At 38.3% G+C, this 26,610-nt stretch overlaps 1 protein-coding gene and 1 long non-coding RNA gene across 5 annotated transcripts in view; one reads left to right on the forward strand and one right to left on the reverse strand.

Moving 5' to 3' along the window:
• Positions 1 to 471: 471 nt before the first annotated feature.
• Positions 472 to 3,804, reverse strand: LOC148739471 (uncharacterized). Its single transcript, XR_015996447.1, has 2 exons — positions 2,411 to 3,804; positions 472 to 830 (listed from the first exon to the last, which is right to left on the reverse strand). It is a non-coding gene; the product is annotated as an uncharacterized LOC148739471 (long non-coding RNA).
• LOC111326051 (uncharacterized) overlaps positions 768 to 26,610 on the forward strand; it is a 36,605-nt gene continuing 10,762 nt past the window's right edge. For 2 of the 4 annotated variants that reach the window (XR_015996437.1, XM_088748177.1), the window contains exons 1-17: positions 1,321 to 1,564; positions 1,881 to 1,932; positions 5,664 to 6,353; positions 7,403 to 7,627; positions 10,592 to 10,704; positions 11,724 to 11,771; positions 12,787 to 12,885; positions 13,004 to 13,102; positions 13,279 to 13,377; positions 15,143 to 16,376; positions 17,529 to 17,624; positions 18,428 to 18,684; positions 19,275 to 19,542; positions 20,035 to 20,745; positions 22,221 to 23,667; positions 24,050 to 24,320; positions 25,436 to 25,463. Coding sequence is in view for 1 of the 4 variants with exons in the window: in XM_088748177.1 (XP_088604303.1) it covers positions 5,708 to 6,353; positions 7,403 to 7,627; positions 10,592 to 10,704; positions 11,724 to 11,771; positions 12,787 to 12,885; positions 13,004 to 13,102; positions 13,279 to 13,377; positions 15,143 to 16,376; positions 17,529 to 17,624; positions 18,428 to 18,684; positions 19,275 to 19,542; positions 20,035 to 20,745; positions 22,221 to 23,667; positions 24,050 to 24,320; positions 25,436 to 25,463 (5,641 nt within the window). In the remaining 3 variants the exon portion in view is untranslated. The other 2 variants (XR_015996438.1, XR_015996439.1) reach the window with 2 other exon arrangements.

Raw genomic sequence — 26,610 nt, forward strand, 5'->3', positions numbered from 1 at the left:
AGTTATAAGTACATTAATACTTAATTTCACTTTTAAGAATCAGTAATGACAAGAAATATTAGGGGAAAATTCAATTAAAAATAATTCTAACGTCAAACTTTTTCTGAGCGAATTTTCGATCTTGATCCTCAATTTCTTCATCTTTGTAACTATTTCTAGAAAAATGGTTGTAAGTTGACAATCGAAACATATTTCTCTTACACAAAGAGATGATGAATAAGTAGAGCTAAAATGTATCTTAGCTTCCATATAAAATCACAGAATTCTAAATTACATAGCACTTTAATTTCCCATGGCCATTTTGTTCACCTTCTGCGGGGCCCTTAGACATTTCTGTGGCATAAATTGTGACATGTACAGCTCAAAAAAGAAATCCTTTCTTTCTTCTGTTTTATCTAAGAGGATTAAACAGTCTATTCCCGCCTAATATTCTATAACAAGTGTTGCTATATAAAAAAGAATCCAATGAAATTACCTTTTGGTAACCGTGTTTTATGAACTCGTAACTAGAGTTGTAAATTTAGTGTATTCGTTTATCGATCTACCGTAAAAATCTCTGCTAAAAAAACGCGTGTCGTGAAATATATACAAGTAATTTGATCATAATATAGAAACCGGAAAATCAAGATGAAATCATATACGATCTGTACAAACAAAACAAAACTCGTGATAAATGTTACATAACAATCACGACGCGTGACTGTTTGTGACACCGTGTCAGTTGCGTTTAAAACTGCACCAGTTTGCTGAATAATAACCAAGCCTCCCTGTAGTCCTGTATACGCAGACTGCCCAGGCTGAATGTACATCACCTGTGGATTGGTTACCGTCTAAAACACAAAAGTAAAAACGATAAATTTCAGGCATACAATACGTGAGATATTTTCATGAGACTAGTATTTAATTGGTATGTATCTGCATTTTCTATTGACACTAAAAGATTCACCGACCCCAACCGCCTATCATTAAGTAATGATCGTCCCTTACTCGTATGAATCCGTATCTTCCCGTATGTCAATCTAAGACTTCGTTTGTTATTTTTAAGTCACCCGAACAAATCGCGTAATGTGAAATCCGCTTTCGACATCACGCGAGTTGTTCGGCTGCTCTTTTTTTCACATAGGAACATAATGTCGTCGTTGGTGCGCCGTGTATCGGATAAATTCGAATATGACGTTATTGTCTAATAGGGATTTTTTTTAATTTTCTAATTCAGTCTACTTTTCTTGGTTTTAATTCGTTTGTCTATTTCTATCCTAACATGAAGTTATCGAAAGTCACCTCATTTTTTAGGGTAACTTAATTCCTACCTTGCTTTGAATTATACAAGGCTCAAATATGTTGTTCAGAAAGGGACTTTCCCGTTGCTAAGGGCGTATTGACCTTTCGATTCGTGACACTGCACAATTTCTTATGTTTTACTCGCCATTTCCACACTTCAATACACGCACGAAGGTTTTGGCGTATGAAGAAGCAGTGGTAACTCGTGGATATTTGTATCCAAGCCTTTTGTTTGCAGCTTCAAACTTATCAAGATATTTCTCAGTTTAACTTTTATTTTAAGGTAGGTTTGCCAGCTTTTCCTAGGTCGTCGTGAAGATTCAAAACAACTTTAAGCGAAGCGTGTCTAAGAATGCCTTGTACATAGACGGAAACATACAAACACTACCAATCTCCAGAAGGGCATTTCGTAGTTAATTGTCCCCATTTTATAGCCAGAGTCATCTTTGAAATCACGACACTGCTGCTCAGTCGGTACGAACGAAATAGCACGATTAAGACTTTCGTCCAATTCATCCCGTTTATTTAATTGAAATACGTTCCATTTGCATTAGAATAGTGTCTGAGACAATATTTTTTCCTTCCTGAATATTTTGTAGGAGTGAGTATCAGTCAGGAGCTGCAAGAAAATCCGAGAGGCCTCAATTTACGGTAAGCTAAAGAGAAAAGAGAATTTAGTAAACAGTACATGACATCTGATTTCTTGCTGGTATAGTATTCAGATCACGAGAAATGCGATTGGAGATGAGCGCCATAGAATGTATCTCATAGCTTCATGTTCTGATTGCTTCAATTGATCTGCAAGTGTCGAAGACGAAACTAAGATCCAAAAGTTGTCTGTTCACGGAACGGAAACTACGCGCTTTTGTGGTGTCATTACGCTAATGGAAACAAAATGCACAGAATACTCAACATTTTGAATGTCCAAAACAATAAATACATAAAACAAGTACAAAATGGTGAAATAAAGATACAGCAACTAGCGAGTGATCAGAAGTTGAAGAAACACGACTCAATTAACAAGAAACGAAAATTTGTAGTTGTATTTCATGTTTATTTAGCGAAGGTAAATATCAGTTTGGATTTCGTTTTGGATTGAAGATTCGTTGATGATGTAACATTTACTTACTCGATTTGAAACTGCCATGCATTCCACCTGAGGGAACCTCAATCGTTACATATTAGTGTCACCTTAAATTTTTGAGCTCTGTTCTTGTGTTGGATGATTTTAAAGGGAATAAGCAACCGGAGTTGCCATCTAAATGAACTGGAAAAGCAGAAGGGTTTGTACAAATCTATTTTGCGATTTATCTTTGTACTTTGAGAAGGTAACTGAACATTACAGTGAAACAGGATGTTCTTCTGATATCAACCTTGCAAACCTCAACCGCAACATTGGTAATTTGATTGACAGTTTGAGTGGAGCAAGTTGCAACCCGTGCGAGCAACTTGCTCGGTCTAATCGTACCTCGTGGTACTGTCAGCAACAACAGTTTGAAACAACTGCGGGAAAATCAAGCGCTGTTACGAACAAATTGTTTATTTGATGTTTGATATTAGATGTTTGAGTTCGGAGGGACCTTGAGTTACGCGTGTGATATCACAAAGTCATTTCAATGTGAGGAAATGAAAGGCCTTTAACTTGCGTTACATGTCGTAAATCATTAAAGCTTCAAGTTTGTTTACGCTGACGCTCCTGTGTCTCGTGAAATTTCTTACTCAGAATAACAATGTTAAATGTAATGAAATGAATTTTAACAATTCTGTTAGGTGTTGTCTTTGTCACTGATGATTCATCTGAACATTAGTAGAGGACTATGATCGGAAGAATGAACCCTTAATGGGTCAACTTCAGCCAAGAACATGATGTAGTCTAGTGTTTTTCTGAGGTTTTCCTCACTGAGCGACTTTTCAGGGCAGACAGAAAGTTTTTTGTGAGTGAAGTTTAAGTCCTTCCTCAAAATGTCGCTGATTCAGTAGAACGAGATTGAACATTGGCAACCGTACATATTCCGCTTCCAACAAGAGCTTCCCTGATTTCCGAATTGTATGTACCAGGGTTATTTAGTTTACAATATTTTACAAATTCTACGACATCAGGGCTAGAAACTGTTCGTTCCATCCAACCAGGTTTACCGGGAAAATACGTTTCGCACTGCAGAAAGTTAGTAACAATGTTCGACACAGTTTGTGGCGATAATCCAACAACTTCGGCAATTTGTGCCTGTTTCACGCCAGATGACCATAAAGCAATTATTTGTTCCCTTTTTTCAACCGGAGTGGTACGATTATGATGTATGTAAGCCATAAAAGCCACAAAATTCGCAATTCGCAATTCGCTCATCAAAACATGAGTAGCGAATTGCTCACGAGGTTGCAACTTGCTCCAATCAAACTGACAATCGAATCAACAATGTTGCGGCGGAAGTTTGCTAGATTGATATCAAAAGAACATCCGGTTTCACTGCATCGGCATTGAACTCATTCCTACTTTAAAACCTCCAGGAACCTCTTTATTTGTTTGTGTTTAGTCGCTGCAAAGTTTGTAAAATTTGGCTTATTTGCATAATCTAAATGTGCTCACGACATGTGCTTTCAAGCGTGAACTTAGGTAGTAACGCTATTTTAAGTCATATTACTGCGACTAAACACGGCAACATTTAAAACGCGAGAAAATAATGAGGAACTTTTTTGTCCGATAATATATGTTACAACGAGAAATTGTTGCCGATCTACTCTTTCACAGTTCGGTGTTACTCTGTTTGCTCGAATTGGAATTTCTCCGGAGCTGCTACGCGTGTTCAAAGTCAAGACTTCGGAAAGATAATTTATACAATTTTTTAGGTCGTTTCAACAACAAGAAGTACTCCATGTTTACTCTAACACCCGCTCGAAACCGTCGCTAAGGCGAAAAATGTGAATAAAATAGAACACTGCGAGAGTAAGTGAAAACAAGAGTGGGAAATCTTGAAGAAGTAAATGCTGAATTTTACCACCAAGGGAAACGATATGTGGCATTTCGTCGAGCGATCGTTTTACTCAAGCTCGTCACGCTATACCGTGACAACTCTCATAATAACATAAGCTGTTTTTTTATTTTGTTTTGTTTTCGTCACATCCTAGACATTTCATTTACTAGAGAAGTCTCTAGATGGGAATTGCACGCAAAATAGTAGTGTTATGTATTCTGAAAATCATTGTGAAGCAGGATCTCTTAATCAAACGAGCAACCGTTAATAAGCGGCGGAACAATTTCATTACAATAAAATACATAATTGAATCGAATCTGTAATGTGCTTGTAAAAAGTGGTAAGTAGGTTTTGGGGAAAACATTTGAGCAGTCTCCAGATGGGCTGTTCATGCAAAAAAGCAATGTTATGTTTTCTAAAAATGTTAAAGATTATTGTGAAACAGGATCTCTCAATCAAACGATAACCGCCCTCAGGTAACGGAAGAATTTCAGTACAATAAAATACGTTATTTTTTTTAATCATATATCTGATGGGCTTGTGAAAAGTGAAAAGTGGCAAGTAATTTTTGGAAACTGAGAAACTTCGGAAAACTTATGGTCACCGTTCGATAACAGCGGAACCTCGATTTCACGTTCTATCACCTTTTTTTTCTGGGAAAGGAATTAATTAAGAGCAGCACTGGGAAAGACATTCTTTTATGTTTATTGCAACCCCCTGAGTGAAATAACGGCCACTACTCTTAGAAAATTGTGGCACGTTTAACGTTAATGTAGTCAAATGAATCTCCAGTAAACGCTTAGCTTATCTTGTTATGGCCTTCAGTAAAGCGTGCAAGAAAAAGGGTATGACCTATTGTCCTTGCCACGAAAACATTTCTTGTACCTGAACAAAAGTGATATTCTGATCGAAACATGCTTATCAGGTAAGATTTTGTTTTAGGACGTGTAGTGTACTGGGAACTAGCCTACATCGGGAACTAGAGGGGACGTGTTGTCATTAAAAGGAGCGAAGCTTTTGACTGTGATTGCTGACTTTGTGTCGTTTTATTTCGGTTACAAACACTACAGTACGATTTGGTCCTCATCCAGTGGCCGTGAACGGAGTATGTCTTTGCTTCGTTTGGCATTGTTATAGGTCAAGTCTTAATTTCATTTATGGCCAAAATCCCTCCTTTATTTGCTGTCTGAATGTAATATAAGTAAATTGGCCTTTGACATTTGATGCAATTGCGATTGAATACTCTTTGTGTAACCTTAAAATTTAATGTAATGTAAATATAATGTAAATATAATGCAACCCTCAGTTTCTTTGTTTGTTTTCAAATTATGAAAACTTTCTGCCTTCATTTCGTTAGGTTAAAACCTACAGAACATCAGTTTGCCGTTGTTTTTTAAATTGTGCATTTTTCAGATCCTATCCAGAGTTCAGTTCAGTGAGCAGCAAAATTTGTCACCATGGATGTCTCCGGCAACGGCAAAAGATGGCTTGTGACTCTTGTTACCTCAAATAAGGTCGTGGCCCCAGTTTTACAGGATATCGTGAAACAAGGAATGGACAAGCTGTATGTTACCCTGGATAATTACCTTAGAGGACTAGTGCCCCTATGCAGTCTACAAACACTGACCTACGCGGATGTTTGCCGTCTGGCAGCCACTCCAAATCTGGCTTCTTCGCTGAAAGACTTAAATTTTGGAAATATTAACAACAATTTTGTTGACCATGGTAAGACCAAAGGGGTCTACAACTACAATGTAAGTAGTCCAGTTGATCTTGCCAAGCTGTACCTTCCACACTACCTTGTGGCATTCTCGGCATTCGACAAATCTATGGATTTGAGTGTCGCTCTTAGACTTTTGGGATGTAGGAAGTATCCCATACAAGTATTCGTGTCAACTGATCGTTTGCACAATATCCAGTCGTTGGCAGATGATGTCAGAGAGAATGTTAGGAATCGGGGAGGTCATTTTAAAGAGAGTGACTGGACCCAAATCATGTTTGACCAGTGCTTTGACAAGTTAAAGGCTCTGCTCCAATATCTGCCCCTGCTTCCCGACAAAAAGAAGGAGGTTTTGAATGAGCTTTCTGCATGGAAAACAGAAGGTAAGAGAGACTTCGATAGTAATGTAATGTTGCCCTTCAACTAATAGCTTGTTAATTATATAGATTTCCGGGTCGAATTTTAACTTAGGACAAACAAGAATACAGTTTAAGCGAACACAGAAGTGACATTCCAAAGGTAACATTTCCTTTTCGGAAACTTGAAAACATGAAATGTTTTTGGCTGCATTTCCAGTATTTTTACGAGAAAACGTTCGGCAGTCAAACTCAGCCAAAACTTTCAGGTCAATCAAATCACCGCTCTAACCCTGTTCGTACTCAGGGCATTTGACTACTTTTCACCCATAGGGTGCACACTCTCTGGCAGGGCACATGCCTGGCTTTCATTCATGGCCCATTTAATATGTTTGTGATCGTTTATCCTCCCTAAATCTCATCATATCAAACTAAACCGCCTGCGATTGCCATGATGGTTTTAGTCACCTGGCTACTCGCGCGAATCTCCGCTTTAAAGAATTTCCTTGTGCCAACTTATTCAGATGAGCAAGTTTCAATAATATGAATTATTATATGGCTGTGTCTCACAAGGACTGGGAACTACCGAATTCACGAATTTGATTGGCTGAAATCAATATTGAAAGCGGTCTAGATTTTCCCATCTAGACCGGCATCTAGACCGGTATAGAAAAAAAAAGGTACAAAGAATATAAAAAATTGGCACATAAGACACAGCCATATAATAAACATCTTATTAACCGAGCTAGGTCGGTCTGTATGGGAGAATCTTGACCTCGGTCGCTGGTACAGACCTCACTGCGTTCGGTCTGTACTGGCGACCTCGGTCAAGATTCTCCCATACAGACCTCCCGCTCGGTTATTAAGAACTAAGTACAGAATTTTTTATTCACTTTTTAAATGTCACATCTACAGTGACAACAAAAGGCATTTCCTCTCTCTGGTTACTGTACTTAATCTCTACCACATTTCAGTACAGTCATCATCATCATTGTCATCACTGTTGGCAACATCATTTTTGTTATTAGCATAGTTATTTTCATTAACATCATTTATTGCGTGATCATCATTTTTAGGTTTCAAGCGGATTGTTGATAATGATGTCAAAGACTTGATGGAAAAGTTCCAAGACGTCAAACTTGCTTCAATTAATGAAAAATTGGACGACATACCAACTAAAGAAGAGAACGAAAGAGCGATGAAAAAGCTGTTTTCTTTTCACACCAGTATGATGGACAGATTTGATAGAATGGAATCCAGAATGGAATCCTTAATTCGACAAGTTAATCGCAAGCTAGAAGGTAAGTTTATAAACTGGTCGTAAATCCTAGCAAAACCAAGCACATATATATTATTGACCAGCCGGGAGGTCCGTATTGGGAAACTGTGCCCGAGGTCTCGGATACCGTCCTCGGCCTACGGCCTCGGGTGGTACTCAAGACAGAGGGCACAGTTTTTCCCAATACGGACCGACCTATGCTGGTCAATAACATTTTTATTTTTTCTAACACATAAAAAAGTGATTGCTAAAAGAACCCGAATGATTTAGGCTAGAATTACGAGTTTAATCATGGGAAGATCCTCCATAAACTTAACAATTTGTCAGTGAGTGGATAATAAAGAAAACAGACGTTATTCAAATTAAAGAGAAAGCTTTCACCGAAACATTTTTATTCGTAAAGGTAACTTAAAAGGCTTCCGAGTAAACTTTGAAAAATTTTTGATAATTAAGTGTCACGATGTGACACCTGTTAATTGAAGAGAAAAAAATGCGTACGCTTTTAAAAAACAACAGTATTGGTATGACAAACACACACGAGTTAAATGACCATTCGACGATTTTCTCGTAAAAAAAAAAAACAAAAACACTCGGAGATCCTACGAAAAGTCTTGTTCATTTCCAACGACGATTAATCTTCGAAGATTTACCTCTGTTCCGTTTTAAAATGTCACGGAAATGTCAAATTGTAAGTAATTGCAAATGTGTGTTTTGGAGTTGTCAATCTGCTTATTTGTTTCCTGCAATGGTGTGTGTAAATCGGTTTTTCTTCCACCAAAAAGCTGAAGTCAGTGAGACTCTTTCCAGCTAGACACAAGGGGACTTAATGTGACTTTTATTCATCGATTTCCTTCGGTTACTGTTGTGAAATTTACGGTAGAAATGTCCAAATCCAAGAGACTTGCAAAAAATAGGCGAAAGTGTTTTCGCTCAACGTTTCACAAACGAACAAATTGCGTTGAAGAATTCAGATATTAACGAAAGAGAGTCACACTGATTAACGTAATTGTTAACTGCAACTACCTCTCGTTTTAACTTTCTGAGTTACTTTTTTTGAAGGATTATTGAATAACAAATTGTTTTTTAAGCCACGTTTCAATCTTTTTAAAAACAAATGTAGTATCACAAAATTTATTTCGAAATCAACTTTTGCTGAAAAACCAAAGTGATTTGAGAGCGAGAGAGAAGAAAGAATTTATTTAATATTGTTTATCGCCAAAAGGTCTTGACCAAAGGCTTTGCTTAAATTCTGCCCAGCCGGCAAAATGAGATATATTAATTATGCGAAAAATTGCAACGAAGCTTAATTGAGATGTTCTGCAAAATGACTCAAGCGAAACGGATACCGCCCGCTGTGAGCGGGCCGGATGGGGAAAATACTGCCGGCTCTCGGGACCAATCAGATTGCAGGATTTGTAGAATACCGCCCGCTCACGAACTGAGAAAAAAATAAATGTTATTATCTTTCAGTAAACTTTCTTCTTATCACGAACTTCACCCCAACACCGACATTTCCTTAGGATTTGGGACTAAATGTTCAGAACTTGTATCTTCGGCAAAACTTTTAGGGCCTTACATTAACCACCAACTTAAATGGGAAGAAAATGTTAAGCAAGTCTCATTCTTTAGAATAACATAAAGCTTAATTGGTTACCCGTTAAAGAACATATTGAATAGCAGTTGTTGAAGTCAGTTCACAAGGCGATTTTTTCTCATGAATGGCCAAGTAACTTGAGACTAAAGCAATTTAAGCACAATCGAACTCTGACGTCCAGTCCAGCTCTGCAGCTTGAAATCCCACTAGTATCACCCGTTCATCAAGATCAAGTTGCTGAGAGCTTTAGTATTTTACCTTGATGTGTAAGGAGCTGTATTGACTTCAATCAGTTCTTTAAGATAACTTTAAAGCATTTGATGAAAAAGGTCAAAGATAACTTTTCAGCTTGATGTATTTTTAAATTTACATTGTTAATAGGTTTACTTATTTTTAAATGTATTTGTATTTTTTTAGCAGATGTATTTCTTTTTGGTAGATGTAGCTTATTTGTATTTTTTTTAACGAGGCATTTCAAAGCAAATGTACTTTGCAGACGAAGAGCCAACAGGTGGAAATGCTGAATGAAGCCATTATTATCATTATTGTTACTACTATTGTCATTATTTTTATTATTATTATCATTATTATTATTATCATTATTATTTTTTTTATTATCATGACGCAGTTTATTGAACTTCAGCTTGCCAGGAAAAGAAAGTTTCATAGGGGGCACAGCGTAACCTATGAAACTACACATCGTTGCACTTATAAAAAATATAAAAACCTATTTGCTAGCATGGAAAATTATTTAAGATACAACTAATACTAATATACCGTCGCTAATTTACAGTCTATTATCAATATACATAACAACTAAGTCACGTTCTGTGAATAAGATTACTGTAAAACTTATAAACTAAATTCTCTACATAAGTCGATTAATAATAATTATTATTGTTATCATTATCATTATTATTATTATTATTATTATCATTATCATTATAACAACGCCTGGTTGTAATTGGTGAAATTCCAGTAAAAAAAAAGAGTAAGAGGAAGTACTGCCGGACTCTGCCGGTCGTTCATCATTTTACCCGCAGAAACGAGTAAATTTTCCAGGAGTACTCGCTAATGAATCGAGGACCACGCGGTTAGATACTTTGTAAGTGGTTATTGTTGTGTTGCGAACGGGTACAGTTTTGCTCATTAGACACGTCAGTAATGTCGACGTAAGAGTCCTAATTGATCTAAAATATAATTTGTTTTTAACTGGCAGTCACCCTGTCTGTTTTTCTTGGCTGTAGAGATTCACTCAGTGTTTTTATTTTTGTTTGCACCTTTAAATACGAACAGAACAAAAAAATATAGAAAGTCATCGGCCATACATCGGTTTTTTTTATGAAACTTCATTTTTATTTTGAATCTGTTTGCATTCGTAAATTTATGCAGGCATCAGCGTCAGTGCTCTAAATCAAGAAAGTAGCAAGAATGTGCACTCTACAGAATCTAGTGTCTTATCTACAGATGCAACTTCCGCAGGAACATGCCAAATAAGGAAGAAGGTAACGTAATCTAGTCACTTATATATACAGTAAAACATGAGATAAGAAAAACATGATTGATTCTCTATGGTTGATACGGGAACAAGGGTTCGCCCGGTTTGCCATCCTGGAGCTCGTGTTCATAAAAAACTCAACATTGCCTTAAACACGAAGGCGCGCTATATAAAGAAGTCTTCCCTGGGAAGACCCAGGCTCATTTGTCACTCACTGTTGACGTGTGCGGGTCAAATTCAAATGCTGGTAGAGAAACAAAAGGAGCTAATGAGATATCTATTGTTTACTTCCACCAGCATGGTGGCATGAGGTAACGTGCGAACCACCTACTTCGATCCCAAATTTACCGCCTCAAATAAAGACAATTTCCATTGAAGAAAGGAAATACAAATCTCAAAAATTCTTGTATTGTGGAAGACATAGAACAATTTTAAGGAATGCGCCCGCTGTTCACTGCTTTGGAGTAGCTGTAGCTCAAGCTGACTTGACTCTAAGAGTTCTACATCACGCGACGGTTGATTGACAAATGGTCCAGTGGGACCTAAGGCTCCTTTTATAGCGCGCCTTCGTGTTTAATAAGAATGTACAAAGTACAAGAGAGTAGTAGTAATATAGTAGAATAGTAGTTTCAAATCGCCCCAGAAAAAGTGACAAACAAACAAAAGAAAAAAATTAGAAATATGAAATGCAAAATTGATCTACAAGTAGAACAAAACGAAAATAAAACCAGGAAACGAACGAAGAGCATTGTAAAGTTGAGAGTAATCCAGAGAAGAACTGTTGGAGATGGTAGTATCTGAAGCATCGACAACTCAACGGAAGTCTTCTTAAAATGATTCCTAACTTTATTAGAGTACAAACTAATTTATCAATCATCGTAATTACTTAAAAAATCGGGGCGATCAGGACCCATACGGAAGCTAGGACGTAGAGGGAGTATGCCATGCTTACGATATTGGACATTTTTAGAAATTAACGAAAATTTTTGGAATATGTTGACGTTAAAACTGCCATTCTTCCTGCAGGACAAGAACCCAGAATCGACTTGCAAGCTAAGAGCTAAAATTGCCAAAGTAAGTCAGTTACTACATTATCTGAGAGTTTTTTGATGTAGTCCTTTAACAATGACGACGCTTAATTAAGAATTTTTTCTAGTTCTATATTCATAACTGTCAGACAATTCTTAACTGCACATTTTTCCAAATTATCTTATAAGTCAGCACGCCCTATGACCGAACATGTTTCACGTATGAAAATAACTGTAGTAGAGGCCACACATACAACTTTTTGCTTTTCGTTTCCCGTTTTTTTTTCTTTTTTTTTTGCCGCAAGCAATGACGCCTGGTTGGAGTATGTGCAGCATCCTAATTATAATATTTTGTGCAGCCGCCGACACTCTCACCAAACTTGCCTGTAGCTCTCCGGATCCGAGGGAATAGGGACCTTTAAAATCACCATAGAGAGTGAATAAGATACAGTTTTTACTGTTGGCCTCAAGCTTCATCTCTATATTAATCTTAGGGGAAGAGAATGGGAAACGAAATTAACTGGTCACCTCGCCCTTTCCTGATGATTTTCATGAATAAGGAAGGAACGGAAACAAATTGTAATTGCTCTGAAAATCAATTGTATACAGTAACTGAACTCAAATTATAATTCTCGGATTTATTCTCTGCCCTTATGAATAACTGTGGGTATGGCGCCCATAGATCTGATGTCTAAGTCGCCTTACTTCAATTTGTTTGGAATCGCATTTCCTCAAAGAAAAATGTTTTAAAATTTCATCGAAACTGGCCTCTGTAAGTCCCGAAAGAAAGCCTTTATTCTCTGCAATATATGTAAATGAGGTTATTGCTTGATGTAAACCCGGTTCTTCCAATTGTATTCATGCTCATCAGGTATGCGTCAAGATCTTGACAATCTATAAAGACTCTGCTCGTTTGCAATTACGCGACGTTTGGATGGACCTCTTAATAATCGAAACCAGTTTGTCAGGGCATTCTGTGTATCGGTTTATTCGTACATAATTCTTTATTCTTCGATAAATTTCTTACCTGCAAAGTGCTAAAGTGTAATCTTGCTTTACAGTTATCAAGAAGGACATTACACAAAGCTACAATCAATGGTGGACACGATCTTGTCAAAATACTTCTTGAAAGTGGCGAAGATGTGAACCAGATGGACGAGGTTGCTCACATGATTTTGCGTTAATTCCCGTAAAATTTTTTTTTTAATGTCTCTGTCGTTTTTCTTTCTTTTTATTTTTGGTTGACCTGATGTCTGATGCTTAGGTCTCATTTTGCAGTTTGGTTTGACGCCTCTTCACCTTGCTGCATGGTATGGAAAGAGAGCTGTTGTAGAACTCTTGTTACAGCACGGGGCAAATGTAAACGCCGTAGATAGAGTAAGTTGCTGGCCAGTCGCGTTTGTGTATTTGACAATGTGTTTAAAATGTTTGCCAAGTTTCAAACCGGTAAGAATTAATCATATACTCCCAGGTCCTGGAATGCTCGTCTTACAGAGTGAAAGTTTGAAGTAACTGTCTTGTTTTGACCGAAGTGAAATATTTGTATCCTTTAGTTTCAGAAAACACCTCTACAAAAAGCTGAACGCAACAATCACCAATCCATAGTTGAGCTACTCCTAAGGAATAATGCCAGTCCCTCTTACAACCAACCGGTATGGTCCGAATAGTATTCTACTTCCATGATTTTGAATTAAAAGAAACATCTTTTCATGAACAGAGGAGGATCGCGCTAATTCAATGAGCTTCAACAAATGCTTCTTTTCGTGCAGTCATTACGAGTCTGCAATTGATAGTTTTCATGTTTTGGTGCATGACTTCGTTGTAATGGTCTTCGTGTCTTTTTCCATCACTACCGACTAGCTGTGCATAAGATCTGTTCTATACATGTGCGTCTTGTGCCCGCAATAAAGCGTTTTTTCTTTGTAATTCTCAACTAATTTACCAGACAGCACAAGTTCGCAAAATGAGCCTCCGTAAATATGGAAGTATGTTTACGTTGCGCAATGGCTGAATGATAAGGATTTGTATGGGAATAAACAGTCGTGCTCTTGAACTAAAAATCTGGACAAAAAATCTTCTCCTAAGTGGTTGATCTTTTGAGAAGACACAAGTGCTTTGCACTGCAAGTATTAAGCCCGCTGGGCTTGTCTCTTTCGGGTGTGGTAATCCTGTAGTCAATCTCATTAAATATGTCATGGGCCAACGAGTCTGCCTTTTGTCGAACGTCGAGGATCGAGGGTTATAAGTCGAGGGTGAGGGTAATGTTTCGATGGTCCAAAAAAACTAAAAATGATAAATAATTCAATAAGAAATATTAAAATTAAAAATATTAAAATAGAAAATATTTTAAAAATGAAAATGAAAAATATAAATATAAACAAAATAAGAAACAAATCAATATTAAAGTTAAAATGAAGTAGAAATAGTAAATTGATAATTAAATAATCCTTAATAATAACACCGGGAATGCTAGTATTCTACACAGCATCTTTTTGGTATGTCTTTGGGGGAGCGTTGCGTCACATCCTTGGTAACTGCGTGATAGATCGAAAGAAAGAACAGATGACTACACCATTTCGGAGGGCGAAAAACGAAATTATTCTGTAAAATTGGGCAAAACACCTGACTGCTGTAAAATATTGACTGCACAATATTATTGCGTGGCCTCAAGCGCTAACCGGCGTGCGACCTATTCTGGAAGTTGAACTACATAACTACGTTTCCGACTCGTTTCGGATTGAAAAACCAGATGCTTCAAACAAGCATACTGTACCTTCACCCAACAGTTGTTAACAGTTGTTGTTGGGTGAACTAGCAACTGCTGTGCGTAAATTTATCGAAGACACCCTACAGAATTTGTCACTAGAACTGCCATACCTGAGAGGTCTGCAGTACAGTATGTGTGTTGCATGTCCTTACTGCCATCAAGGGACAGAAGAACCACGTCAAGCATGCTCAGACCACATAAAAACCACTTGCACACACGAGAACTGCTTCCATCTCATTGATGCAAATGAAGGCCAAGCAGCTATCTGTACCAGAGAACTTTGGGATGAAGTACGTCCTTTCTGTGGGCTGGAAAAGTGGTTCGTGAAAAGAACGAGCCAGGTATTACCAGTCGTTGTAATTTGTTACCTTCTCTGATTCAAATTTGCTATCGCGATCTCCTTAATTCTCTTCATTTGAGAATCCTGAATAGATTGTAATCAGCGTGCACGACGTTATCATGGTTAGTTTGCCTCCAATTTCAAAGATAAGTCAGACATTTCTTTTCAAGTTGAAATTATTTTCATAGGTTATACTTCTCGGTCATGCCGTGGCAATGAACTTATCATTATAAATGAGTAGGAGCATACCCAAAATTCATGATGCTATATAAGTGTTAAAATCTTATATGACCTCTTCTTTTTCGCCCAGGGGTCGTGGACTTTAAATGTTACCGCCGAATCACAGGGTGTAGCAGCTGGAGTTAATCTAAGGAAGTCTGACATGGCACTGAAGGTAACTCTCCTGGGCAGTGAGTGGAGTTCATCCATGGGAGGCTTGTCCACCATAAACAGACAGCTTGCCATTCTGTTGGCCAAACATCCGCAAGTGGACGTCACTCTCCTTGTTCCACAGTTTGCCTGTTCTGAAGAAGAGAAGAGAATGGCAACGAGTCACAATGTATCCTTGAGAGAGGCACAAAGACGCCCGGGTTATGCCGATCCCCTTGACTGGCTGAGTGCCCCACCAAGAGATCTGGCCATTGACATAGCACTGGGTCATGGAGCAAAGCTTGGTAAACAAGCTCAATTTATTAGAGAATCGCACCATTGCACGTGGATACAGGTAGTGCACACTGCACCTGAAGAACTTGGAATGTACAAAGACTATCCTGAGGCCATTGCTAAAGGAAATGAGAAGAACAGAACTGAAGTGGAGTTGTGTAAGTTGGCAGATGCTGTGGTAGCAGTTGGACCAAAGTTGACAAAGGCTTACTCTTCCTACCTGCGCTCATGCGAGAAGCACCAAGATATAATTGAACTGACGCCGAGCACGTTCAGTGAGTTCTCTGACGTAAAACAAGCTGCAGTTGACATGGAAAAGTTTAAGGTTCTAACGTTTGGTCTTGGTGATCCAGAGGACTTCAGCCTGAAGGGCTACGATATATCTGCCAGAGCAATAGTTGAACTGAGAGACAGATCCTACCATTTGATCTTCGTGGGTGCAGCTGACAGTAAACAGGATGAGGTTGCGGCGAATTTGCTGAAGAGTGGAATTGATAAAAGGCAGCTGACTGTGAGGAAGTTCATGCAGAGTAAAGAGGAATTGAAAGAAACATTTTGTGAAGTTGATCTCTGCATGATGCCCTCCAGAACGGAGGGTTTCGGCCTGACGGCATTAGAAGCTTTGTCTGGCGGTCTTCCCATTCTTGTCAGTGGCAACTCAGGATTTGGTGAAGCATTGTGCACTGTACCATCAGGCAAATCATTTGTTGTGGATTCTGAGGACCCTAAGGAGTGGGCAAAGGCAATTGCTGGTGTCCGAGAGAAGGAAAGATTAGACCGCCTCCATGAGATTCAGCAACTGAGGAGTTGCTATAAAGAGAAGTTCAGCTGGGAGGAACAGTGTGACATTCTTGTGGAGAAGATGTGGGACATAGTTTATGGTGAGAATGTTTGAATATCCTATCAAAGTGTTTTTGGTGGCTACTTGGCTTTCGGTGTCTTAAAAGTGTCATAGTGTCATGAAAAACTTGAACATTGTCCATAAAAAAATATTTTAAACCTGAATTATTACTGATCCCCATGAAATTCTATTGTTCTCTCTCTGCATTAAATCAACGATTGTAGTCTTTAAGATGACAAAACAACTGTATGAGGAACACAGAGGCGGTCCTTTTTTTTAGCAGGGAAATTACTAGGGGTAATACAATTACATGCGTTAAATAAGCATGCTGCAATGTCAAAAATATTGCAGTGTGCAGGTTACAATTATTAAAAATAATTATTGCTTCTTCCACTCCTCAAAGACTTTTAAAACCCACGCCCATTTCCTGCGGCTGGCGTCTGAAACCCAACTTTTGTCAAACTTCCCGCATTCTGAAGCTGTAATTGGCGTTCTAAATCTTTGCTCTATTTAAAAAAAGAAAATAGAAACGCCGCCTTTAGAAGTCGATAAAGAATTAAAGCACTAACAGATATGTCCAAACGTTACACTACATTATTTTTGATTTCTGCTGAAATATCTGCCTTCCTAGAGCTGTGTGTAATAAATAATCCTTCGGCTTCCAACGAATCTATCCTCTTTCTAAACCCAGGTTTGCATTGAGTAAAATGACTGAATTCTCTGGCTTATAAAGTATGCAAATTAGCAGTGTTACACGCCTTGCACGAATTAATTCCATCATTAGAATTGTTTTGAACAACTATAACAACGAGCTACAATAACAACCCTCGGCACAATTAAGATCTAAGATATATTCATCACAACAAAGAACAATAGCAATGAGCATCACAATTATCACACCTATACAATGAATATATGAAGTTCATATATTCATTGTTCATATATTCACTCGAAGATCCAACACAGACACAGAACAATAGGATTTCATGGGGATCAATAATTACAATGGAGAATTACTTCGGCACATGGCATTATGAGAAATATTGCAGCCAGCTGAGGCCTACGGCCTCAGCTGGCTGTAATATTTCTCATAATGCCATATGCCGAAGTAATTATCCACTAAATAATAATCAGTTGTATCCTCTTGTGGATTGATGTAATATTAAAGAAATGGTTCTTTCTATCTTTTTAGCTTCTAAAAGACGAGACACAAGTTTCAGAACTCATGGGGCCGAAGATGTCGACACTTCAACCAAACAACGAACAGTTGATTCATTACTGACTCCAAGTGAGTAAAAATATAAATAACACACGGCAACTGACATCTCCAAAAATGAACAGAGAAGTTTCAAGAAGGTCCAACATTCCTCCTTTCCTTTTCTTTTAACTCCAGGCGAGCTACGCTTTGTTAGAAGTAATACTTCTGATAGTATTTTACATTAAGGAGACATCTGTTAATATTTATACCTCTGCTTTCGGTTACAATCCCAAGGCATGTATATACAAATTTGCATTTCTTTTACTATCGATCTGGACGGATGGTTTGGTCTTAGATGTTTCTTTCGGACAATTGAAGGTTTCATCACATTTCACTAGGAAACAAACATAAATTGCCTGAAACAGGGAGACTTGGGGCATTCTTCTTCTTTTTCTCGAAACAAAGCGGAAGTTTAAACGCCGTTTCGATCAAATCCGGTCGCAATACATTTGTCTTTCGACACAGTATTGAAGAAATCGTATATTGATACGGTAGAGGAACTACATCAGTATCTTTTTGAAGCCCAGAATTTTTCCAGGATTCGCAAATATGTAAGAGTGTAGACCTGTTTCGTGTCTACCCCTTCTCTCTTGATTATTTTATCCAACATTTCATAACGGGCAAATATCGAACCTAAAAAGTCAATTGACTGCCAGTGCATCACTTCAAAGCTCAGTTGTTGAACAAAACATCGGTTATTTAGTGGTTGAAGGCCTTCTTTCCTATTTTACTCTCCAAGTTTTTCTAACTAGCTGGGGAATTTATATTTTCCAGCTGAATATGGTTGCTCTTCTTTCATGTAGTTAAATTAGTAAAAACTTGATCTTTTCTAGCTACTCTTGACCAAATCATCCAGGAACTTCAAGAGATGAAGCTTGATGCAAGCAAAGTTAAAAGAAGAACAGTTCTATTATCGGGGCTGAGGAATATTGCATCAGACAAGGGCTTCAGAATATCCGACAATCAAGGATCAGGAAATTGCATGTTCTATGCCTTGTCAGAACAACTGGAAATTGTTAAAGGAATCAAAATCCCATACGGCAGATTAAGACAAACCTTGGTCCAGTACCTCAGGAGTAACCCAAAACTAGTAAGTTGATGTTAGTATGTCTAACAGAGTATGCCACGTGATATTATCCTATGATTATGATAAAGGTGAAGTGTGTATACAGGTCAACACCACCAGAGCCTATCCCAGGGTGAAGTGACCAGCTTGTAGCCTGGTGGGAAGAGGAACTGAAAGGTTGAACTTTATTTTGTAAGATTCCGCACAATGGTGTTGGTTAGACTTGAATCCTTTGCTACTGAATATAGTTTCCTTAGAAACAAGCTACCCCTTTCCGTGGTTAGAATATTTCAGTTTTCAAGAAAGCTACCCATAAACCACCTTCAGATAACAGAATTCTAGTTACTCTCTTCAAGATGAATCTTCCTGGTTCTTTCTTTTTGTTTGATTTTTGTTTCGTTTTTCCAGCTGTTTGCTGAGCGTTTGGAAAATACACGGACGTTTTGATAAACTCCTCAATCACGAAAGTTGTTTTATACAGTGAATTGCTAATTAAAGGTCGTCTCGAACCTTTGTGATAATGTTACTCCCTGAATCGTGCTTAACGCACTCAATTTTCTCTTAACAATCCTCCTTGTTTGCTTTAAGTTTGCTTTAACTGATTTTTCTCACAGCCAGATGGAACAGACCTGTTTCACTTTGTCCATGGACATCAAACATGGACTGAATACCTAACACACATGGAACAAGATGGCGCTTGGGGTGATCACGTGATTCTGTGTAGCGCAGCAAACTACTTTAAAACGTGCATTCGTGTGGTCAGCAGTCTAACCCATGGCAGGGATGTAATGATTACGCCACATTGTCCAGTTGACGATAGCAAACCACTTGTACTGGGACATATTCATGAGGTGCACTATGTCAGCCTTCAACCCGCTCAAGGTACGTGTGCAGCTCATTACATTACAGTTAGTAATTGTAGTTTTAGAACAGTATGCTACGTTTAATGTGTGACTCAGAATCATAAAATGATCTGTCTCTTAACTCCGAAATGACAGTAAATTCATGCTTTAACTTCAAGGCTTTTTTCCCCGTTTTCCTATTTATTATCTCTCTTTGCTCATTTAATACGGATCAAGTTGTGCTGTTCTTGGAAAGTAGAATTACGTGATGACATGATTGGTTTTCATAATTTCCTCTCCAGTACTATGTGACGCTTAATCGCCCGCAGTTTTTAGAACCAAACGGCACTTGATGCAGTTTATTCTGCATCCCCAAAGAAGAACATAAGGTTCCTTTAACTCCAGGCCAGCTATGCTTTGTTAGAAATGGTACTTCTGATGATATTTTAAATCAAGGAGACTTCTGTTAATATTTTTACCTCTGCAAACCTATTTGCTTCTTATTTACTACAAAAAACGAATTTATTTACAGATGGGATCCCCTTCTATGTACTGGCTAGAGGAGATCGTGCGCTAGAAGCATACCAAAGAGGATTACAAAGTGGCAGGACCTTTGACAAACGAATAAAGATTCCATTGATTGGTCAGGATCGTGTTGGTAAAACAAGTCTTGGAAAAAATCTCCGTGGTGAAAATTTCAATCCACATGAACCCAGCACTGATGGAGTGAAAATGATGCCCGCTGTGAAGGATGCAGGCCCAGGAGCATGGAGAAATCCTGCCTTTCTTGAATCCACAAGTCCCTTTGCTCTCAAAAGTGCTGAACTGGTCACAAAGGAGTTACGGAGCAGCCCTTCGAAAGTCAAGGATGCTGAATTAGGAGCACGGAGAAATCCTGTTTCTCTTGAATCCACAAGTGCTGAACTGGACACAAAGAAGTTACCAGACAGCTCTCCGAAAGTCAAGGATGCTGGTTCAGGAGCGTTGAGAAATCCTGCCTCTCTTGAATCCACAAGTACGGATGACCCCAAATCTGCTGAGCTGTTCTCAAATGAGTTACTGAGCAGCTCTCCGGAAAAATCAAATTCAGCTTTACAATTCACCGAAGAATCAGTCAGAGATGAAAGCACGAAGGCAGAGAAAGCCAAAGAGGAGTCTGTTGTCAAAGAGTCAAGAACAGAAGAACTTAGAGGTGATGAGCTCACACATGAAGAATTTTATAGAAATACAATAGAATCGAAAGGTAAGTTGACAACACTAATAAGAAAGAGTTTTCGTTGAATATTATGTACTTATTGACTGATTTGGACGGCCAAATGGGAAGCTATTTGGCTTTAAGTCATGAAGGTCCAAAGCGCAGCGATCAGGTCAGCGTGTCATGACCAAGAGAGGAAGAGCCAAAAAGGTGAAAGTAAAAAAGACTTATACTTGTTCAATAAGTGCGGTTAAGATCTGGACCATAGGTCTACATAGTGCAAAGCTGGACTGCTGTAGAGTCTGTCAACACTCAATTGAATGCAAAGGCTCAGTAAAACATTTTACCTTGTATAATCAACAGTGCAGCAGGAGACTTAATTAGTCAGAGTTCGAAAATCAAACAAAAAAAAACCAAAAAAAAAAGGCCGGCCCATGGAGTTGTAGGAGCACCACACCAATTCAAAGTAAGGTAGCAGTAAAATGAGTAAGGGCCAAAGAAAAATGTCTCACTCGTACAGCTGTTTGAGTTTTCTCACAGCTGGCATGAGTACCAGCAGTTGGGGTATTTATGTAATCACTTTCACCAGAGTGTGGTGAGGGTTGCACAAAAGAGCGAGGCTCTAAATTACGTGTGCCCAATATTCCACCCATCCCACCCCAGGGGATGACATCCAGCACACAGTAATCTCGTGTGTGGGAAATTAACGTCTCCTACCCCAACCCTGCAGGAGACGTGACCTCCATTTATTCGTCTCCATCCGAGAAGACTAGAATATCTAACCATTTCTTGATGTTATAGAAAGGTAGCAAATTCTTCTCAATTATTTTAAGACCCTGAGTGTTGGTCCGGCCGGGGCTCGAACCTTCGACCTCCCGCACAACAGTCCAGCGCTCTATCCATTGAGCTAACCGGAATCATAATAGGCTATTTGACTGATGACAATTTTTTTTTCTTTACTTCGGCGATTAATTTTCACAGAAGTCAATTAGAAGTTCCTGGAGTAAAAAAACTCTTGATTTAATAGATGGTAACAACAAATCTTTTATGTTTTTGCCAGCGTTCAACATTTTAAACAATCATAAATTGTGAGTTAGATGGTATCTGTTAGGAAGAATTACACTCTTTAACTGTCCACTTTCTAGTGTTTCAGTTAAATAGCTTTTTAGTGATTGAATGGAAGGAGAAAATCGAATACGTTTTCTCGACACACACTGCAGGAATGATGATAATGATATTTATAATGGTATGAATTGGTGATAATGATTTAGCTTTAGAACAATATAATTATTGAACACGAAGAAAATCCTAAGTAATCTCAACGCGTATGCTAAAGTAAAAAAGTTGTGTCCCACATATTGGCTGATATTTACCCCAAGATTTTTATTAGAATTCAATCTAAGCATAATCCTCCCAATTCGACTAGACTTGTAATTAAAATAAAGCTGTTTGATCAGTTTGAAACAGCCTGTGAGTGAGAGATTACTTATGTCAGAACTTATTAGTGGTCATTTTTCCTGTAGCTGCTAAGGATAACAAAAAAGAACAGAACCTAGAGCAGATACCAGTACACGTTGCCTCCCTCGTAGAGGCTGGCCTCCAAAGGGAAGATCCAAGCAACAATAAGAGCATATGGCCTGTGATTTGGGATTTTGCTGGCCAAGCAGTATATCATGCCATTCATCCCATTTTTCTGTCTCAAGAAGCCATATATGTGTTAGTGTTGGATCTCGCAAGAGATTTGACTGCCCAGGCACAGTGTCGTATAATGCCTCCTGATGGTGAAGAGAAAGAAGTAGCCTCACCAGACAGAGAGGATACTAACCTTGATCACGTTATGAGATGGCTGGATTTGGTGCGTTCATTGCAAACTGTCACGAATCTCGAACAAACAAGAGAGAAATCACGTGAGCTTTTTTTACCTCCGATAATACTTGTGGGCACTCATGCCGACAGAGTCAGAAATTTGGGTCGCGATCCAGGCAAAGAAATGGCTGCGGTGCGTGAAACAATTTACAAAATGGCCTCACCTGAAATCCTACCACATATTTGTTGGTCTTGTGTCATCGATAACACAAAATCTGGTAATTCTGAGCTACAAAAAGACTCGGAGATAGTTCCATTACGTCAAGAAATATTGAAACTGGCTGAAAAAATGCCACATATGAATAAGAAAATTCCATTGCAGTGGCTCCGTGTAGAAGAAAAAATTTCTGAAATGGTTAAAAATGAGGTTCATTATGTTACTAGGAAGCGTTTCCAAGAGGAAGTAGCTGAAGCCATTTGCCATTTTGACGTCAAAGATGACATAACAGAACTTCTTCACTTTTTGCAAGCTCGTGGAACAGTTATCTACCATGATCTCACCGAAAATCCAGATGGGTTGGTAGTCCTGGATCCACAATGGTTGATCAATGTACTCAATATGATAATAACTGTGAACCCAACTTGGGAAGTACCACCTTCAGTCGAGAGACAGTACCTATTCCTAAAAGAGAGTGGACTTCTTTCCAACAAATTGCTCGATCATGCATTTGAAAAATTGAATTTGGAAGGTGTTAGGATGAATTTGCTTCATGTCATGGAGACATTTGATCTAATTTGCGACTCTAGAGGCTGTGGAGGGAAAGACTACCCTTACCTTGTACCTTGTATGCTAACGGAAACAAGAAAGGATACGGGAAGCGAAGACACGAACAACGGCCCTTTACTAGTGTTCCTCACTTTTGCTCCCAACTACAAGTATGTTCCAAGTGGCCTATTCTGTAGATTGATTGTATTTTTTTGGGAATGGGCCTCCCAGTCTTTCGAAATAACACCCGCACTGTGTGCAAACTCTGCTCGATTCAAAGTCAGCGATTCATACCACCTCACTTTAAAGGCTCACAAAACTGTGATCAGCTTAAAACTTTGGACAAAGGGCGACTCCAGTGAAGAGGAAGAGAAAAGACTTTGTAAGCAATTGTTAAGGTAGGTATTATACCGTGTATATGTGTGCTTAAGACCTTTTTTTTCTCTTGAACTTGAGGTAAAGGGGAATTTTTAATCCAACCAAGAGAATTGTGACAGTCACTGTGAAACTGTTATAGAAATTTTCCTACATGTATATGTTAAAAAGGGGAGACAAGACTTGAGCTCATAAAACGCCCACTCCAATCCTCTCTGGTTATTTCAACTAAATATGCAGACCTCCTCAGTACATTCTATTCTCACGTCACTCACCTTGCCTCTTTGAAGTGCACTTCCACCTCACTCCTTTTTTACCCTCCATTTTTTCTGCTCAATTGTTTTCCACTTTTGTTGTAACAAAACTGATCAAGTTTTTTTCTTTTTTTTGGATATGTTTTTTCAGTCAACTAGAACATTGCCGGACCAAATTGCGAAACACCTGTCAGTGGTTAAAGTCTCTTTCTTTGGAATTATTTGTACAATGTACACTGTGCAAACCTTGTCCGAACAAGTGTGGCAAGAAACCTGGCATTTGTATTTTGCACAAGCAGCGAGGTTGTGGCCATTTTGACTGTGGTCACTACATTTCATTAAGAAGCACTAGTAAAGATTGTGAGTTCTTTACTCATGATGCACCCTTCTTCTGTCAGGAAAAATTGGATCCTTGGACTCAGGTCAGTGAATCTAAGTTAGGCTAAGTGATAGTTGATGCACAGATTTAACCAAGCCTTTAAAGTGGAGCTCCAGTTTGTAGGTTTACCACCCTCTCTTATATTAGAAAGGCACTTGCGTAGTTTACCTCCAAATATTTAGGGATCATCCGCATTTCCCAGTCAGTCTTTTCTAGGATTATGTTCATCTGTACAAAATGATGTTGCTTTAAATGTTAATCTCACATTTAAACAAATGAACTCAGTTAAAAGATTTGTGTCTCTTTTCTGTTTATTTTTCTCTCCTCGAAAAATAATGACAATAATAATAGTAATAATTTACCAATTTATATATCGCGTATTCACATGTGCTGATAAATAGCGCCTTACAATCATATGTTTAAGAGAAAGCAAAAGTACATTACCGTGAGAATAAAATGAAATATGGTACAAACTACAAAAATACTTATTAAAAAGATAGGTTTTAAGTCGAGATTTAAAACTGTTCAGTGATGTTACTTGACGAAGCTTCATAGGTACGCCATTCCAGAGTTTCGGAGCTGCTGCTGAGAATGAACCTTATAAGGAAGACTAGTGAGATGGAGCAGCCAGTTGCTCATGTTTTTAGCTCGTCCGTCAATCGCCGGGGACAATGACGAGCGTTAATAGCTAGGGCGATCAGCTAGAATGATATGATGTGCAAGCGAAAGAGATTCATCTGGATTTTGACAGCGACTTTGGGAATATTCAGAGGAAAATAAATAACTAACTGCATTGGGATCATGAGTAAAAAAAAAAAACCAAGCCTATTGCAGTTTTTTTTTTCGCATCCAAGTGTTCAAAGTATAGCATTTAATACCTGGGAAAATGGACAATTTCCTTGACCTCGAAAATAGTGCAAATTACATCCTCACCAATTCACGAGCTTGTTTTCGTTCGGGCGTGTTACACAAGTGTTAGACGTTCCTTTTATTTCATAGGAGCTTTCTAAGCCACTTTCAAGTTCGCTTTGTTTCTTTCATCACTATAATCACCTAATTCATCATCGTTGTCATTAAATTATTTATCTATTTCATTTATTGACGTTTCTTGTTCCTTCGGGCTCCTGAAATTGCGTATATTTCTTCCCCGCTTTGTAGGCTTTGTCCGAATTTGGAAAAGGAAATGGTAAGTTTTTGGTGTTTTTTTTTTTCGGTGGTTGTTGCCATGATTAGAAATTATAAGATATTCAGTGATCATTATATTCATTAATTTTGCAAACCCAGAACTACACTATCTGATTTAAATATATTTTTTTCGCAAAATGGTGACTACGTCACATTCTCTCACTGTAAGGTCATAATATCTTACCTTATTTCACGTTTGGAGAAATCTGGGTATGCTCCCCTCACGATCAACAGTGTTGCAGTTTCTCTCATGTTAACTTTCAGTAAACTCGATACAGAGCTTCCGGTGGATGTGTTCCTCCTTCCTCTTTCAATTTGCAACAGAAAACGAGTAGTGCGAACCAGTTTGGAAACGACATTTTGAGGTTTCACGCTCTGAGAACCACTTTCCTTTGGTCATCGTCAAAATGCTAAAGGAACCTTGACTAAAAAAAGTCACAGGCACCCTACAATTGTTTTCTCAAATGTTAACTTTGACCGATTTTTTCCCTTTAAAAGTTCCCGTTGGAAAATTTGACAACAAACAATAGCTCCTTGTGGATTATAACTCTACGTTGTCGTTAGTCGGATAAACAGTTAATTCTACCAAACTTGATATTAGCCGAATGTTTTTTTTCTTAAAGTGGTTGAGATTTCGTTAACTTCAGTTTTTTTAGTTGTCTGCTTTAGAATAGTCTCAAAAATTTTTCCCCTGAACTTTTAGTTAGAAAGCCACCCAAAACAAATTGGTAAGAAACGTGGCATACTGCTTTCTTTGACCAATGGCACTAGCAACAATGAACACAAATTTTGTTCAACCTGTTCCGCCATGTTCGTAATTGTGGTCCACCCCCCCTCCCCTATCCCGATTTTGAAAATGCCTGCTACGCTCCTAGTCTCACTCCCCATTCGCAACGGCAGGTTTGCCGAGAGATTGTGAAAACGAACAGATGTGATGTCAAATTGTTCAGTGGTATAAGAGCATTAACAATAGTAAATTATATGTAATACAATATCAAGTTTTAAACCCAAATACCTAAAAGCATACGTCTCTATTACGGTTTTCTATGGTTTGTGTATCTTTGTTCCTCAGACTTATCAAAAATTATTTTCTTTGCCAATTAACTTTTTCGTTGTCACTCAGTTTCCATTCTTTACTGATGGTCAAG

Source organism: Stylophora pistillata, chromosome 2 (assembly GCF_964205215.1).
Source record: "Stylophora pistillata chromosome 2, jaStyPist1.2, whole genome shotgun sequence".
NCBI classification, from domain to species: Eukaryota; Metazoa; Cnidaria; class Anthozoa; order Scleractinia; family Pocilloporidae; genus Stylophora; species Stylophora pistillata.